Consider the following 15,921-nt stretch of genomic DNA (forward strand, 5'->3'; position numbering starts at 1 on the left):
CCTGGCATTTGGTTGTTTTTTAAGGTCAAAATCATTACTACAGAGGGCACAGCGGGGTAACAGGGTTGACTTAAGTTTTGAGAGGTTAACCGTTGCCTAAAATCTTGGCAAATGCTTTCTTAATTGCTCTATTACCCTGGCAATCATCTGTTTATATGAAAAAATTACATGGGGGTTTATGTTGTGGCAGTTGGTCCAGGCACGGGTTAGTCCCCTTTTTATGGAGGGTCCCAGTCACGATTCCAGCATTTATTAGGCAGGCAGGAAGGCGGGCGGAAGTGAGCTGGCTGATAAGGACTGAGGCTTGGAAGTTAAGTCATCTACTCACTAGTTCTGCTTTGTCACGAAACCCTCGACCTCCTTGTTTTACCTTCTGGCCTCCTTTGTTTCAGCTCCCAGCTCCTTTATCCATAACAATTTATTTTTTATTGTGGTAAAATATACAAAACAAATTTTACTATTTTTAAGGACACAGTTTGGTGACATTGAGTACATTCACATTGTTCTGAAACCATCACCACGTGCATCTTCAAAACTATTTCATATTCTCACTGAAACTGCACCCATAGAATAACTCCCCTTGCCCCTCTCCAGCCCCAGGTAACCACCATTCTTCTCTCTGTCTCTGAATGTAACTGCTCTAGATTTCTCATGTAAGTGGAATCATACAGTGTGTGTCCTTTTATTACTGGCTTATTTCACCTAACATAATATTTTCAAGATTCACCCATATTATAGCATGTGTCAGAATTTCCTCCCTCTTTAAGTCTGAATAATATTCCATTGGAGATATACATACATACATATGTACATACATACATACATACATATCTCCCTCATTTTGTTTATGCATTTCTCCATCCATGGACACCTTGATTTCTTCTACCTGTGGCTATTGTGAATAATATTGCTGTGAACATAGGTGTGCAAATACCTATTTGAGTCCCTAATTTCAATTCTTTGGGGTTATACTAGACATAAAGGAGAAGTTTAAAGAGGAAGTAAAATTACAGTGTAAAGAGTTTTGCTAAATGCACAGCATTTTATGATGGGGCATATATAGTAAACTTTAGGTAAATGAGTAACACAATGCCTCATGCGCTTATAGTTGATTTCCACCTGAAGTCTGTGTGAGAGGAGGTTACCCCTGGATCGCCTGTCATAGGTACTGTTAGTACGACTAATGCTGACCCATTTCTTTGTGCAAACCTTAGCATTTTACTCTTCCCATTTCCACACCATAGGATTTCCCCACTTATTTTAAATACAACTTCATATTTTTATTCTTATGTTAATATAGGCAGTGCCTAATCCCATCTGTGCCTTCTGGGATCTGAACAAAAATGGTAAGTTTTCAAATATATTGGCTATCTTAATAACAACTGACTTTTAAACTTGTTAGACACCCCCGTATCCTTTCATTCCACCCCAAACCAGAGTGAGTCACAATATAAGTGTGATAGCAACTGAGCTGAAAATTTTAGTTTGGGCAGCTTGGGAACTAAATTCTAATTTCTAAAACTTTGTATTCATTGCAAGAGGAAGTAGAAAGGCATGGCTCTTTAAAAATTCAAACCTCTTTATTTCGGTTATTTATAAAATAGAGTAACATTTGTATTGCCATTGTAGGTGACCATCGATGTACACTTGGTCTCACGCTTCTAGGACACTTCTGAGGAGGTTTTGCGATGTGCATAAGGCATATCACTAGAAATCCAGCTTGTGGCCCTCAGAGTATGGGAGAAAGCCCACCGCAGGGCTGAAAGATAGGGATGGTTATAATAGCTGTATACCACTGGGAGCAAGTGCGCTGCCTCCTGAATGACGTTTGACAATCAGGAGACAAAGGCAAAAATTCAGAGTTCGAACATGAGGTGTAAGGTGTGGAGATCTCTTTGAAGGGAAGGACCACAGATGAAACCTCCCACTTCTACCCCCTAAGGGTCACCTTCCCTTGGGGTCCCCATTGGGATTATCCTGCTTCTTGGCAGAGATGTGGCCTGTAGATGTCCAGACCTCTTTCCTCGATACTCTATCACAGCTGGAAGGTTTTTTTGTGTTGTTTTTTTTTAAAATATATTTTATTGATTTCCCACAGAGAGGAAGGGAGAGAGATAGTTAGAAACATCGATGAAAGAGAAACATCGATCAGCTGCCTCCTGCACATCTCCCACTGGGGATGTGCCCGCAACCCAGGTACATGCCCTTGACCGGAATCGAACCCGGGACCTTTCAGTCTGCAGGCCAACGCTCTATCCACTGAGCCAAACCAGTTTCGGCTGGAAGGTTTTTTTTGTTTTTGTTTTTTTTTGTTTAATTTTTAGTTGCACAGTTTTGAAAAGTTCCTGATTTACTAGATACATAATTTAAAATGATATTATCTTCCATTCTTAAACCATTCTTCAAATGCATGAGTTGCTCATATTCCACAGCATAGTATAAAAGTCAGGACAGATGTATTAAAGGCACTTACTGGAAGTTGCCACTATGCACCACTGCCATGTCCATGCTAGCATGTTCCAAGAAAGGCCTTCCTGGTCTCATGTCTTCATGAAAACATAGACTGACTGACCCAAAGGGGGGGGAAAGTTGATTTCTAGAGATTTCATCCATATATAACATGTTTGAAAAGGAATATTCCCTTTTAGGAAAGTCTGTCTTATAATATACTAGAAATTAAACTTGAATCAAAGTTTGGCAGAACCCCTGAAGCACTTCAGTGGTACACACTTGAAAACCACTGGCAAGATCATCTCTAGCTGCCCACCCAGCACTAACACTCTGTGATTCCAGGAATCTGAAGGCTGGGGAGGGTTGGAGGGAGTGGGGGGTAAGAGATCAACTGAAGGACTCGTATGCATGCATATAAGCATAACCAATGTATGCAAGACACTGGGGGCAGGGGTGGGGGGATGAGGCATGTGCCGGGGGAGTAGGGGAGGCTGGGGGAAGATCAATGGGGGGGGGGGAAAAGGAGAATATGTACTACTATTTGTAATACTTTAAAAAATAATTTTTTTAAAAAAATATTCAGCTTTAAATAGTATGCATGTTACAGATAAACTGTAGGCAGGAGACATGGAGGCATCTTCTCTAAAGAAGATACCATCCATTATAGAGGAGGAACTGACCTGCCATTGTTTTTATTGTTTGCTGACTTCCCCCTGCAGAAGGGTCTGGATTTTGGAACACGTCGGGATGTGTTGCTCACACAGATTCAGATGCCAGTGAGACGGTCTGCCTGTGTAACCACCTCACACACTTTGGAGTTCTGATGGTAGGGAGGATTTTGAAACTCATTTTGAAATAATATTATTTTGGAAGGCATACTTTTTTGTGTGTCAGCCTTTTGAGCTTATGTGTTTGGGGAATTATTTCCTGATAATTTTCATCTGTACCATGAATCTTGATTCTTAATGAAGAATCTAAGTAACAGAGATCATATATTAAAAATATACAAAAGTGCCCAGCTGGCATGGCTCAGTGGTTGAGCATCGACCTATGAACCAGGAGGTCAGGTTTTGATTCCTGGTCAGGGCACATTCCCAGGTTGTGGGGCTCGATCCCCAGTGTGGGGTGCAGCCAATCAACAATTCTCTCTCATCATTGATATTAATATTTCTCTATCCCTATCCCTTTCTCTCTGAAATCAATAAAAATATTTTTTAAATAGAAAAGTAATTGCAGAAAAGGAACCTACTTTTTTCTCCATAGCATTAACAGTGTTGATAAATAATTCTAGAAACAAGAATATCACCATGAAACTTTTGAATTCATCCACAGACTTGTACCTTTACTTATATATGATATACTTGAGTTTTTGCGGACACTTATATGTGTGTGTGTGTGTGTGTTTTATTGATTTCAGAGAGGAAGGGAGAGGGAGAAAGAGAGAGAGAAACATCAATGATGAGAGAGAATCATTGATTGGCTGCCTCCTGCACATCCCCCACTGGGGACCAAGCCCACAACCCAGGCATGTGCCCTTGGCTGGAATCTAACCCAGGACCCTTCAATCCACAGACCAATGCTCTATCCACTGAGCCAAACCAGCTAGGGCAGCGGACACTTTTCTTGTACTGTGCCCTTCAGATCCTAGCAGAGCCATTGTTTCTGTGTAGTTTCCATAAAGGGATCAGAGCACATATGTTTTTTAATGGAAGATGGGGGAAATGTGTGCTGAGGCAATAAAGCTGTATGCACTGGAATCACAGACATCAGATTACATTTATCCCCTCCCTTAAGGCTTACGCCCACTTCCTTTGGGACTGGGAGGAAGCTGTGAGGACCGTGTGATGTAGTATTTGGCTCATGTATCCACTCGGCCGATGTAAATGTCTATTGGCCTATGGTAATCCTGCGAGTTGTAATTTTCCTGACAACCCAGTACATAAAAGCTCTGAAGGATAAGAACAAGTCATTTAAAAGGGTGACCATCACAGAAAATAACTTCTTAACTTTCTTAAAGTATATTTTTTTCCTTTACTGCCAGAGCATGAAAATGAACAATTAAACTGTAGTGTGTTTTCACTAAGTGATTTTAAAATAATACTGTTTTCTTCCATTTTCTCTTTTCTTCCAAAATGAGAACATTCTTTCAGAAAACAACTATGCATTATTACTCATTATACACAAAATGTGCTATTACTCATTCAGGTATATAAGCTTTAGCTTAATTGATTTAACTACTTCAGCTATATTTGTGTGCGGGTGTGTGTGTGTTTGAGCATGATTGTGTTATAAGTCTAATATTAGATAATAGATAACAGTAACACAATTTGCTGTTCAGAAACGATTTATATGTAACAAAGTTTAGCGTCGCATTACTTTGAATAATCAGTAGTTTCTTCAAAATGGTTTAAATTTATTATGAGTTTGTGATTAGGTATGACTTTTTCTATTGTAGACTGATTAAATAATTAGCTTTATATGCAGATGGCTCTATGCATATTTTTAGTGCTATACTTCCGCTTTCCACCTTGGCTGGTTTTGTGAGTTTAGAAACTGCTGGAAGAAAAATTTTCCAGAATTTATCCTTTCTGGCAATGTGCCCACATCCTTTCAGCTTTCCAGACCACCAAGACTTTCTTCAGAGTCTTTCTTGATTTACAAACTATTTACTCACTCGTACAAGAAATCCCCAGTCTACATTGCTCCGTGACACATTTGCCATATGAGAAGTTTAAAAAAATGTACCTCCGACCCCATAATTATATCTTCTAATACACAATGTATGAAGAATTTAATGGTTCTGCTATATTTCTTTGTAGTAAGACTGATTTTTATATTTTTAACAATCAGAGGAATTGTTGGGTAGTTCAGAGGAATAAATGTTTGTGTACTTTTCATTCTCTAAAAATACAAAACAGTATGAGGATGGGGTGTAAATTGGTATCATCAGTAAATAGCATTATTTTACTTCACACTTTAAATTGTGGCTTTAATTGTGGTTTGCAGGTCAACTGTCTGGCCTAGTTTTTTCAAGCAGTAATGGCATAGGTTTTTCAAGCAGTAATGGCAAGTCACTTGGAGATTCCTCCAGACCATTTCACTGACCTAACGAAACCTTGTAGTCACTGAAATATTGTTTGAAGTCACCTGTGAGTCAAGTGGCACTGACTCGAATACCATCAATGTGACACAGGATCCCCCTGCCTGCAGTGTTTTGAGGATTCCTAGAGGATGAAGAACCGCCCCCCCCCCCAACCCTGAGCCCATGCACCTGCTGAATTCTGTCACTTTGTGCCTTTCTTGGTGTCACAGAGGTGCTGTCCCTGCTACTTACTACATCAGCCAAACCTGGAACTAAGTCTGTGTCTTCATTTCACACACATGTACATACAACAAACACCCCTTACTGGAGGCCTTAGTGTGACTGGCAGCTTTTATTGACCTTTTGGTGAAAAGTAATAGAAAATAGAATGAAAAACTTATAACACAAATATTTTTTCATAATTTAAAAGTTTAAACCTAAAAGTTTAAATCAGATATTCTTTTTGGAGGATGTCCCTTCTTCAAGAAAGCTCTGTTTTAGAACATCTGCATAATGGAGGTTTCTTTCTCCTCCAACCAGGATTGAGTGGTTGGTCTCAAGATTTATCCCTATCCCAATTCCCCAATTAAGGAAGAAAAGAACAGTTTTTCTACCAAGCCCAGACTTTGCAAGTCTGCCTCAACATAGTGAAGTGAATATTTCTTATTAATATGCTAGAAAGCGTTTACTTCTTTCTACTCGATGTGCACCCCCTAACATTTTACATGGTGCCTTTAACAAAGTTTGGCTTCCCATTACTTAGAATAATCAGTAGTTTCCTCAAAATTGTTTAAATCTTATTATGAGCTTATAATTATGTATTACTTTTCAGGTCTATAAAGATAAAAATTATGACCCCAAAAGTCTTAATGGATTCTCATTTATGAAAAAAGATAAAGACCACCGCACCCCATACCTACCAAGCTTTGGGATAACACAGTTAGGAGCCTCAGCACCACTCTCAGAGCCTGACAACCACAGTGCAGCACCAGCCTCTGGTCGTCCGCTGGCTGAGTTCCTCCCTACTGGGCAAAGAACTCACCCAAGGGCTTGGCCATGAGGGCCACAAGGGCTTCCATTTGAACTTGTGCCCCCAACCCTGCAAATGTTAAGAATGGGCTTGATAACTATTGTGCAAAGCAAGGATCTCCTCTCCAGTTTCTATTGGGGAACCCAGTGGTTTTGCTCTTCAAGATATACTACAGTGAAAAGAGCTTGGGTAACAAGGTAATAGATAAAAACCATCTGTAACTCCCTCAATACTGCTATATTTTGTTTCATGGAGTGATCCACAAGAGTATAATAAATGGAAATTTCAATACTGATTTACACTGTTTTTTACTCCTAAGGTTGAGCTGAGATTCTAAGTCCTAGCAAGGGACTTCTTAATAAAACAAAAGCATCCTTAGAAAAGAAAGATTCTCACAGCTGCTTTCCATGTTTTGTATAGGACCTTCAAGGAACTGCCTCACAGATAGATGCAAGAAACACTAGAATTCTCACCTTCATCACCTATATTGGATGTGGAATATCTGCTATTTTTTCAGCAGCAACTCTCCTGACATATGTTGCTTTTGAGTAAGTGTTTTCTATCGGCCAAACCCAGTGCTAACTATTCTAAAATGTGAATAAGAAATTGCCTCAGCTTTCAAAAACTTTCATGCACTTTGCAAATCTGTGTGGGCTAGTTCAGTTTTAATGTCCAGGTTTCTTCTAAGATATGTCATACAGCATGAATTGTCCAGCTGTAGAGTCTTAATTTATAATTAGTGTATATGTATTGATAAAATGCATTTAAACCTGTTAGAGATGATTAACATATAAGTAAATAAACATTGCATTCATTGTTTTTTGCATGGTACAAGATGAAAACATTTGCTTCACAAATATTATAACATTAGACCTAAAACATAATTTTTTAAAAAAAAAAATAATCTTCACCTCATTAAAAATCAAGAAACTTAAAAAGAAATTGAGGAAATTATTTTTAACAAAAATACCATTTTTATGACTATAGTTTTTCTAGATTAAAAAATACCAAGCTGTTGAAACCAGTTGGCAATTATTTAAACAATTAGAGACCATTTTGAAATGAAATTAATATTTACAAAATCTTTCTAAGTTTCCAAATGCTTGCAAATATCATTAGCCCTTCCCTCGTGGAACCAGATCCTGGAGATGGTGCAAGCTAACCCATTGCATTGCTGTGTGAGATATGAATTTACTGCCTGTACTTAAAAATTTTATTTACACTATTCGTTCTCCATATCTTCCTTTCTTCCGTTTTAGAAAATTGCGAAGAGATTATCCCTCCAAGATCTTGATGAACCTGAGCACAGCGCTGCTGCTGCTGAACCTCAGCTTCCTCCTGGACGGCTGGATCACCTCCTTTCACGTGGAGGGTCTCTGCACCGCCATCGCTGCACTGCTGCACTTCTTCCTGCTCGCAACCTTCACCTGGATGGGGCTGGAAGCAATCCACATGTACATTGCTCTGGTGAAAGTATTTAACACTTACATTCGCCGATACATCCTGAAATTCTGCATCATTGGCTGGGGTGAGCGTCCTCAAAGCGTCTGGCTTTGTTTTCAATTTCCTGGGAATTGCCACATTCTCATAGGAAAATGCTGTCTTGAAAGAATAGCATCGCTCAAAGAAACTTCAAATTAGCAAAGGATGTGGATGCGATAACTTAAGGAAGTATAGTATTTGTAAAAAACTGTTCAACAGACATCACTAAATGCAGGAGTAAAGGCAAAACCTCTGGCCCCTGAGTCACCACAAACTTATTTCCTGTGCCCTGAGCCAGCCCACCCAAGTCTGAAGAGGCAGCTGGCAGACAGTGGTGCATTTCCATTATGTTTCAAAATATAAAGTCCGGCTCAGACTCCTAGCTACACTCATCCCTAGACACATGCCCATGTCTTAGAAACCAGAGAGAGAATGTTGGTTTTGTGTGTGCGCAACCAGAATACTGACAGAATTCTTTCCTTGAATTCTAGCGATTCCTCAGCCAGACATGGATGATTGTATTAGTCTCTTTGGGATCTTCTAAATGGGCTCCTTTCTTTATCTGGGTTTTATATCAAACTAGGCATTTTAGAGCTTTCTCACAAATCTCTTTTTCAGATTGCAATGTAGAAATATGAGCCATTTCCAAGATGTTCACAATTTTAGGAGGCATCTTTAAGGGAATTGGGACAGTGTAATTTTTCTCAATGAAATATACATGGAATTGCTTTACTTGTTGACTCTCTTGAGAGAAAAAGGAAGATTATAAAGACTTTATGGTCTCAGTATTTCTCCCCCTTTTTTTCTCAAGACTTTTTTATATATAGAAAAGGGAAAAATGAGCTATAATTCCTGTGCTGCCTGAACTAACAGGTGGTCTAACAGGCATCATTAATGAAACCACATTTGCTGGTCCTAGATTCAATATAAATCAGCTTCTGGCTCTCCAGTGGGTACCAGAAAACAAACAGATGTTTACATATCTGTCATTTAAGAGTAGGTTTTGATCGTTGACAATTGAGTTGATGTTCCACACCAAAGAGAATTTATTTGTAATTTTAGCCAAGCTGCCAGCTCTAAGAAATTTGATTCTGTGATATGAAGTGTTTTCTTTTTTTCTGGCCATTATCAGTCTTTAAAAGCAGTTCTAGATGCTTTAGAAAAGTTGCTCACGGCGTGATCTCTTTATAACAGGTTTACCTGCCTTCATTGTGTCAGTTGTTCTAGCAAGCGGAAGCCAAAGTGAAGTTTATGGGGAAAAAAGTTATGGAAAAGAACAAGGTGATGAATTGTAAGTAATAAAAACTTGTCGGAAATTTATCTGCAATGAGTGTATGTCCTTTGTTTCCTAAAGGTTAGTGTAAGTTTCCATGCCAACAGTGAGCCTCTTATTTTTGAAGGTTGAGTGCATCGGCATGCCATTACCAGGATCTTTACTACACCATGATGTACTCAGTTGAATGCCCTGAACTCTTAGAGCCCTTGGGGGAATGCAGAAGTCTCAGATACTATCTTTTAGGCTCAGAAGACCCTTTCTATTTGAGATTTCCTAATACTCCCACTTCCTTAAACCCACGTACATCTTAAAGTGAGTTAAATAATAGTGTCAGACAATAATGCTGATGAGTCAATGCTAATATGAGTGTTCCATGGAAATGGAGAGAATGGACATGTCAGTGTGTTCTTGGATAATCTGGAAAATTTTCCTCAGGCTGTGATATCATTGAGGCTAAGGTGGTTCTATTGCTCACTTTCAGTAGTTACTTCTCTCATACAGGATTTTCCAGAAAAAATGTATACACACACTTTGAATAATTATAAAGGCAGTGTTTATTGAAATACATTTTATTTTCATTTAACAGCTATTAGCTGTTAAAGTGTGTATACATTTTGGTGGGGGGGCACCCTGTATTTTATGCAGCACATAGTAGGTACTCATGCGATTGAATGAATAACTATAAATAAAGGAGCTTACTCCTGACTCTGCTGCCACATTACTATACACATTTCATGAATGGTAAACACTTTTATATCCAATTAATATCCAGTCCTGTCCCATTTTCTTGTGCTCTTTCCTTAGTTTATATTTCCATAGTAGCACCCAAAAGACCCCCCACAATAACAAGAATAAAATAAAAGTTTTAGGTCAGGAATTTCAGGATTCTAAGGGAACTGCCATATATAAAGAAATATTAGCTTCAGGGATAAGCAGTATCATTTTGGGGAATCTTTATAATAAGATATATTAAAAGTGCCCTGCTGGTGTGGCTCTGTGATTCAGCCTTGACCCATGAACCAAGAGGTCCCTGGTTCCATTCCTGGTCAGAGTTGTGGGCTGGATCCCCAGTAGGGGGCATGCAGGAGGCAGCAGATAGATGTTTCTCCCTCATTGATGTTTCCATCTCTCTCCCTTCCTTCTCTCTAAAAAAATCAATAAAAACATTTTTTAAAAAGGTATGTTAAAAGTAAAAGTCAGTACACAAGTTCTAAATAAGGTAATCTTAAAAGTATGTTAGTCACCTCTTACAGAACTTTAAAGTACATTTAATAAATTGCTATTCCATCAACAACTTCATTTACTGAGCATTTATGATGTGCCAGGAATCATGTTGGATTCTGGAATTCAGAGATGTTCAAGGTAGCTTTTGCCTTTGTGGAAGTCATGTTCCACTGTGGAAGACATAACCCGGAATGGTGACTATTTGTACTAGAATTTTAAGATAAATTTAAATGCCTTAAATAATATATCCAATTTTTGAGGTACCTAAGATCTTTCATAGTATTATTATTAGGACCTGGGACATCTGCAAATTATAGTACATGTTAAATTTACTCATAGAACATTTACACATAGTACAGTTTCTAAATTGCCTTTATCTGTTTTCAAATCTATATATAATTTTTAATATCAAGTATATCTTTCCTCATTTCATAAGGATATTGTAACTAATATAAGTTTTTTAATTGTACATGAGAAATGTCACTATAAGAATGTCACAGTTTTACAATAAGGTCTTGCCTCAGCTAGACCAACTATATTAATAGGAATTCTTTTGCAGTAGGGGATCCACAATTACGTGTGTCTTAAGTAGGAATTTACTCTTCTTGCATGACAAAAAAAAAAGACATCCATAGAAATAAGCAATAAACTGGCATTAATTTATGGCTAAAATGTCAGAGTCAGAACCTCTGCAGCTCTGTTGGCCTTTCTCTCATGGGTATAAGGTGATTGCTGCTGCTCCATAGCTTGCTCTCAGGTTTGAAGCAGAAAGAATGAATAAGGGCCTGGCCAGTTGAGTTTATCAAGATAGCTCTCCAGATTTTGCTTCCATATCATTTTGTAGAACAAGGTCCACAGGACCAACCCTTAAATACAAAAGAGATTGAAAATATGAGCACTTAAACTTCCCATTCTCTGGAGCGAAGACACATATGAGAAAAGGGGTTAGACATGGTGTTGGGTAAACCAACCAAGAGTGTCCTCACACCAAGTCAGAATTCAAGTAGCCACCTGGTTTTCTTCTCAACTCTTGACTTAAATAACTAGACATTAAAGTGATAGCTATCCAAAACAAACAAAGAAAACAATGAACACATCAAGAAGGAAATGGAGGTCCAAGAAATGAAGTGACTCTCCAAAGGTGTGTGAGAAAGGCCTAGCTGTGAAACCCACAGAAGCCAGAACCAAGCCAGGGGAAGTCTTAGGTTAACAAGCATAGTAATCAATTCCTTTTTCTTTCTTGTTTCTTCTCCTTTAAGCTGTTGGATTCAGGATCCAGTAGTATTTTACGTGACCTGTGCTGGGTATTTTGGAATCATGTTTTTACTGAATGTCGCCATGTTCATCGTGGTAATGGTGCAGATCTGCGGAAGGAACGGCAAAAGGAGCAACCGGACCCTGCGGGAAGAGGTCTTACGGAACCTGCGCAGTGTGGTCAGCCTGACATTTCTGCTGGGCATGACATGGAGTTTTTCCTTCTTTGCTTGGGGACCCTTATATATCCCTTTCACGTACCTCTTCTCCATCTTCAATTCATTACAAGGTAAGATAAATGGTACCTGAACAATTTCCACTTTCTAATTTAGTCATATTTGCAAACAGCTTCATTGTTGGACAGACGCCACACTAAGTTTCTGCTATTCCAAGTGCATAGTTTTGGGCATGGGGTAGGTATTCATGAAAAATGTATTGAATGGAAAATTGAAGTAGAATGTCAGTTTGTTTGTTTGTTTGTTTTCAGAGATGTAGCCCAAGGACCCAGGACAGTACCTGGCAGATAGTAGGTGCTCAATAAACACTTGTTGTCGCATGACTGAAAATGGGCAGGGAGGTGCCAGGTTTAAAGGAGTGCACAGATCACTTTCACCCCTTACAGTTTTGCTGAGTGCTGGTGCTGCTCCTCATGAACCTCTTCCCATGTGGTGTGCTATTCTTGACCTGTAGAATTTTTAGACTCTGCAGGGACAGAGCAATTCACCTTGATTCCTTGGATGCTTGTTTTTCAAAATAAATACCAGTACTTCAGTTAAGAAATGCTCATTTTTTCATGATATATGACAATTAGTTCTGCTTTAACAAACACTTGCCAATGGCCTGCATTGTACAAAAAGTCAAGGCTTCCTTCAAGGAGCTCCCTGTCATACGCCTGATTCCATAATAAAAACGCTAGTGTATATATGATGGATTTAATTTTAAGGGAATATATTTTTTAATTAAATGTCATTCTTCAAGACATTGGATATACTCTATTTTTAAAAACTTCCTAATGTTCTGAAGTACCATGAGGTCCCAACGCCAAAACGAATGAGGTGACAATGTTAGGTGTGTGGAGGAAGAAGAGCTGACTAAAGCAAGCTAGACAAATCTGTGCAGGGGTGGAAAGTGGTGGGAATCAAGGTTGTGCTGTTTACCAAATGAGATTCCTAGGCAGGTGCTCCCTACAGGTGTGTACTCCCTACAGAAGTTTGTATTTTCCTGCAGGAGAGTGTTTACTGCTTTGTACTGTACAGATCTGCTTTGCTTTTCCTCTTAGGTTTCCCATTAGCTCATGAGCTCCTGAGGGAAAAAAAAAAGTCCCATAGTTGGTGCTGAACACTTGTTTATTAAAAGAATAAATGGATTGCTGGATAAAGAAAGGGAGGGTCTTTGGGTATGGCCTAAATCCAACTTGAGGCTCCTCTGGCATAAATCCACATTAATTGGTTCAACAAATTTTATTCAGGGTCACTCTCCCATAAAGGAGGAAATATGTGGGCTCATTATCTTCAGTAAATAGGATAATAAGCCTCAGGTGCACCTCCAAAAGGTGGAAACTGAAGAGGTAGCCTATGCACACATCTTCACTGGGATCTAGCTTTGTAAAGTGATTTTTCCTGTATTTAATCCGTTCTGTAATATACAACATAAATGTGCCTAGATAAATATTGACAAAAAATGTCCATTAACATTAGAGATTTGATGGTTTTATATTTCAGGATTGTACATGAAAAGCACATTAATCTGCCAGCCCAACCTAGTTTTTGCTTGTAGAATTTCCTGGCAGTTTCTATAACCTCCAAGAGCCATAGTTGTCTGTTCAGCTCTGTTTCCATTCATGGGAAATGGGATGTTTTATTTTTCCCAGCATAGGTCTTCTGTCAGGAGGGAAAAATATTATTAACCATCATTAAGTTATATCCTTCATAAATCACTGACTTTTAAGATTAAATTTAAATTATATAAATTCAGAACAGATTTTGCACATCTAATGACATTAAAACACCTCCTAAAAAGGAAATGAAAATTAAAAGGCAAGGATACATAGCACAAGCCTACCAACAATTAATTGCTTACTGGCCAAGCCTGTACAAACACTACTCAAGACACCATGGGAAGGCACTTAATGGTTTTGATTTGAGTCATTTTCTGAATCTTTCAATAGAGGTTTGTTGTTAAAAGTATATGCTTTATTAAAAGAAACATGGAATTTAGACAATTTAAAGAACAATTCAGAGAGTGAAACATGAGCTCAGGTAGTACTAGGACTACATTATGTCTATTTCTTTTCTTTCTGATATTCTTTATTCCAGAAAATAAAAGCAACAACAACAACAAGAAACACTTTATGTGATCCCTTTGCCTCATGGAGCTTATATGCTAGTAAGAGAGATTGACATTAACCAATTATGTCACCATATAAAAGTACCTGGTGGTGTTAAGAGCAATTGACAGAAGATATGAATTCTAAGCTGAACTCTGAAGGATCAATAGGAATTAACTAGGTGAAAGTTGGGAGTGGAAGTGGGGAAGAGAATATTTCAGGTAGAGGGTACTTCATGTGCAAAAAAAAATTGTATAATAAAGTCCTCACTTAATGTGATTAATAGGTTCTATGACTTTAAGCAAAACGAAGTATAAGGAAACCAATTTTACCATAAGCTAATTGATATAAACTAAAGTTAAGTTCCTATGGCATCTCATCAACATTATAATGAAATGACATTATTCAAGGATCTGCTGCAGTTGGTAATTATAACACCTGCTCAAGGAATTAATAGAAAGCTCATATAACCTGAGAACCGAGAAAGAGCAGGAGAGAGAGCAGTGTGGCACAAAAGGGAGTCTGGGTCTAGACCAGAAGGCCCTGTGTTTTGATCTTTATGACAGCAATGCGAAGTCTTTGAAACTTTAGGCCTGTGAAATGACATGATCAGATGTACATCTTGCAAAGGAATCTGGATATAATGTAAAGAATGGATTAGAGTACCCCAGTAGCGTCTGTAGGGAGAGTAGATAGGAAGCTATTGCAATGATCCAGGTAAAATAACGTGGTACAGTATTTTAGATTGTGGTGGGAATGGGGGAGCTGTAGAGATGTGAGAAAGAGTCAAGAGAAATTTAGGAAGTATGCTACTACAAAACACTCATCGTTGGTTAGTTCATTAGAGTAAACTCTTATGTTTCTAATGATTTGGGTAAACGGTCTTTTTATTAATGGAATCTTATAGTTCATTGAAGCCTATCATTGTGAGAATTGGCAATGACCAAAGACTGAGAATGTAATACAATATTCTGCAAAATAAAACTATGCCAAACATACTTTAATTTTCTCAAGCTTAGCTCATAGTTGAGCATCTGAAAATCAGCAGGATTTTCATCATGAACGCCCCAAGTTATCCATTGATAATGAATGGCTGTAGTACTATAGACATGGCACCTGCAGGAGGGACAGGTGTTTGAGCTGAGTCTACAGTGATGTCATGGCATGTATATCACAGGAGTGACTTTTGCTAGCAGATTTCTTCTAACTTTTGTATATGTGTTCAAATATTTGATTAAAGCATTTAAATTATTAAAAATAAATTTTTATATTTTATTTGGTTAAATATGCTAAAATTTTTAGAAATGTATATATTTTTAATGTATGTATGTGTTTGTATACAAATACATATGTACATGTATAATTATATGGGTACTCACATAAATCAGTATAGCCTATAACAGCTTTATAAATGCTTTATTTTTCTTTTATATGTTTTATTTTTGCTTTTCATGTTTTCTATTTTTATTATTTTATATATTTTTAATTTTTATATATACTTATAACTGTACATTTAATGGCAAAATCATGTGAAATGGATATCAGAAAATTATTATAATCTGTGTGGCTATAACTAAAAATTTACCTACTTGATTAAGCAAATGAAATCATGAATTGAATAAAGGCTAGAACCAAATTTATTATTTTCTAATCTTCCACAGTGTATTGTTTTGTTCTTTTTATTTTGCCTAGTTCATTTGTTATATATTAATTGTTTCATCGCATTTTTTCTCTATGATGAAAAGATAAATATATCTTCTCTAAACATGGTGGAATTCCATACCTATTTGTTTTTG

The 15,921-nt window shown here is 37.8% G+C and overlaps 1 protein-coding gene across 8 annotated transcripts in view; it reads left to right on the forward strand.

Annotated features, from left to right (window-relative positions):
* The window catches only part of ADGRG6 (adhesion G protein-coupled receptor G6), a 137,868-nt gene that overhangs the window by 107,202 nt on the left and 14,745 nt on the right, over positions 1–15,921 (forward strand). For all 8 annotated transcript variants that reach the window (XM_059700518.1, XM_059700519.1, XM_059700523.1 and 5 more), the window contains 6 exons: positions 1,301–1,346; positions 3,171–3,277; positions 6,984–7,111; positions 7,823–8,091; positions 9,240–9,336; positions 11,805–12,088. In XM_059700518.1, coding sequence (XP_059556501.1) covers positions 1,301–1,346; positions 3,171–3,277; positions 6,984–7,111; positions 7,823–8,091; positions 9,240–9,336; positions 11,805–12,088 — 931 coding nt within the window. The remainder of the gene's footprint in view (positions 1–1,300; positions 1,347–3,170; positions 3,278–6,983; positions 7,112–7,822; positions 8,092–9,239; positions 9,337–11,804; positions 12,089–15,921) is intronic.

The sequence above is a fragment of the Myotis daubentonii genome, chromosome 6 (assembly GCF_963259705.1).
Source record: "Myotis daubentonii chromosome 6, mMyoDau2.1, whole genome shotgun sequence".
In the NCBI taxonomy this organism is placed as follows: Eukaryota; Metazoa; Chordata; class Mammalia; order Chiroptera; family Vespertilionidae; genus Myotis; species Myotis daubentonii.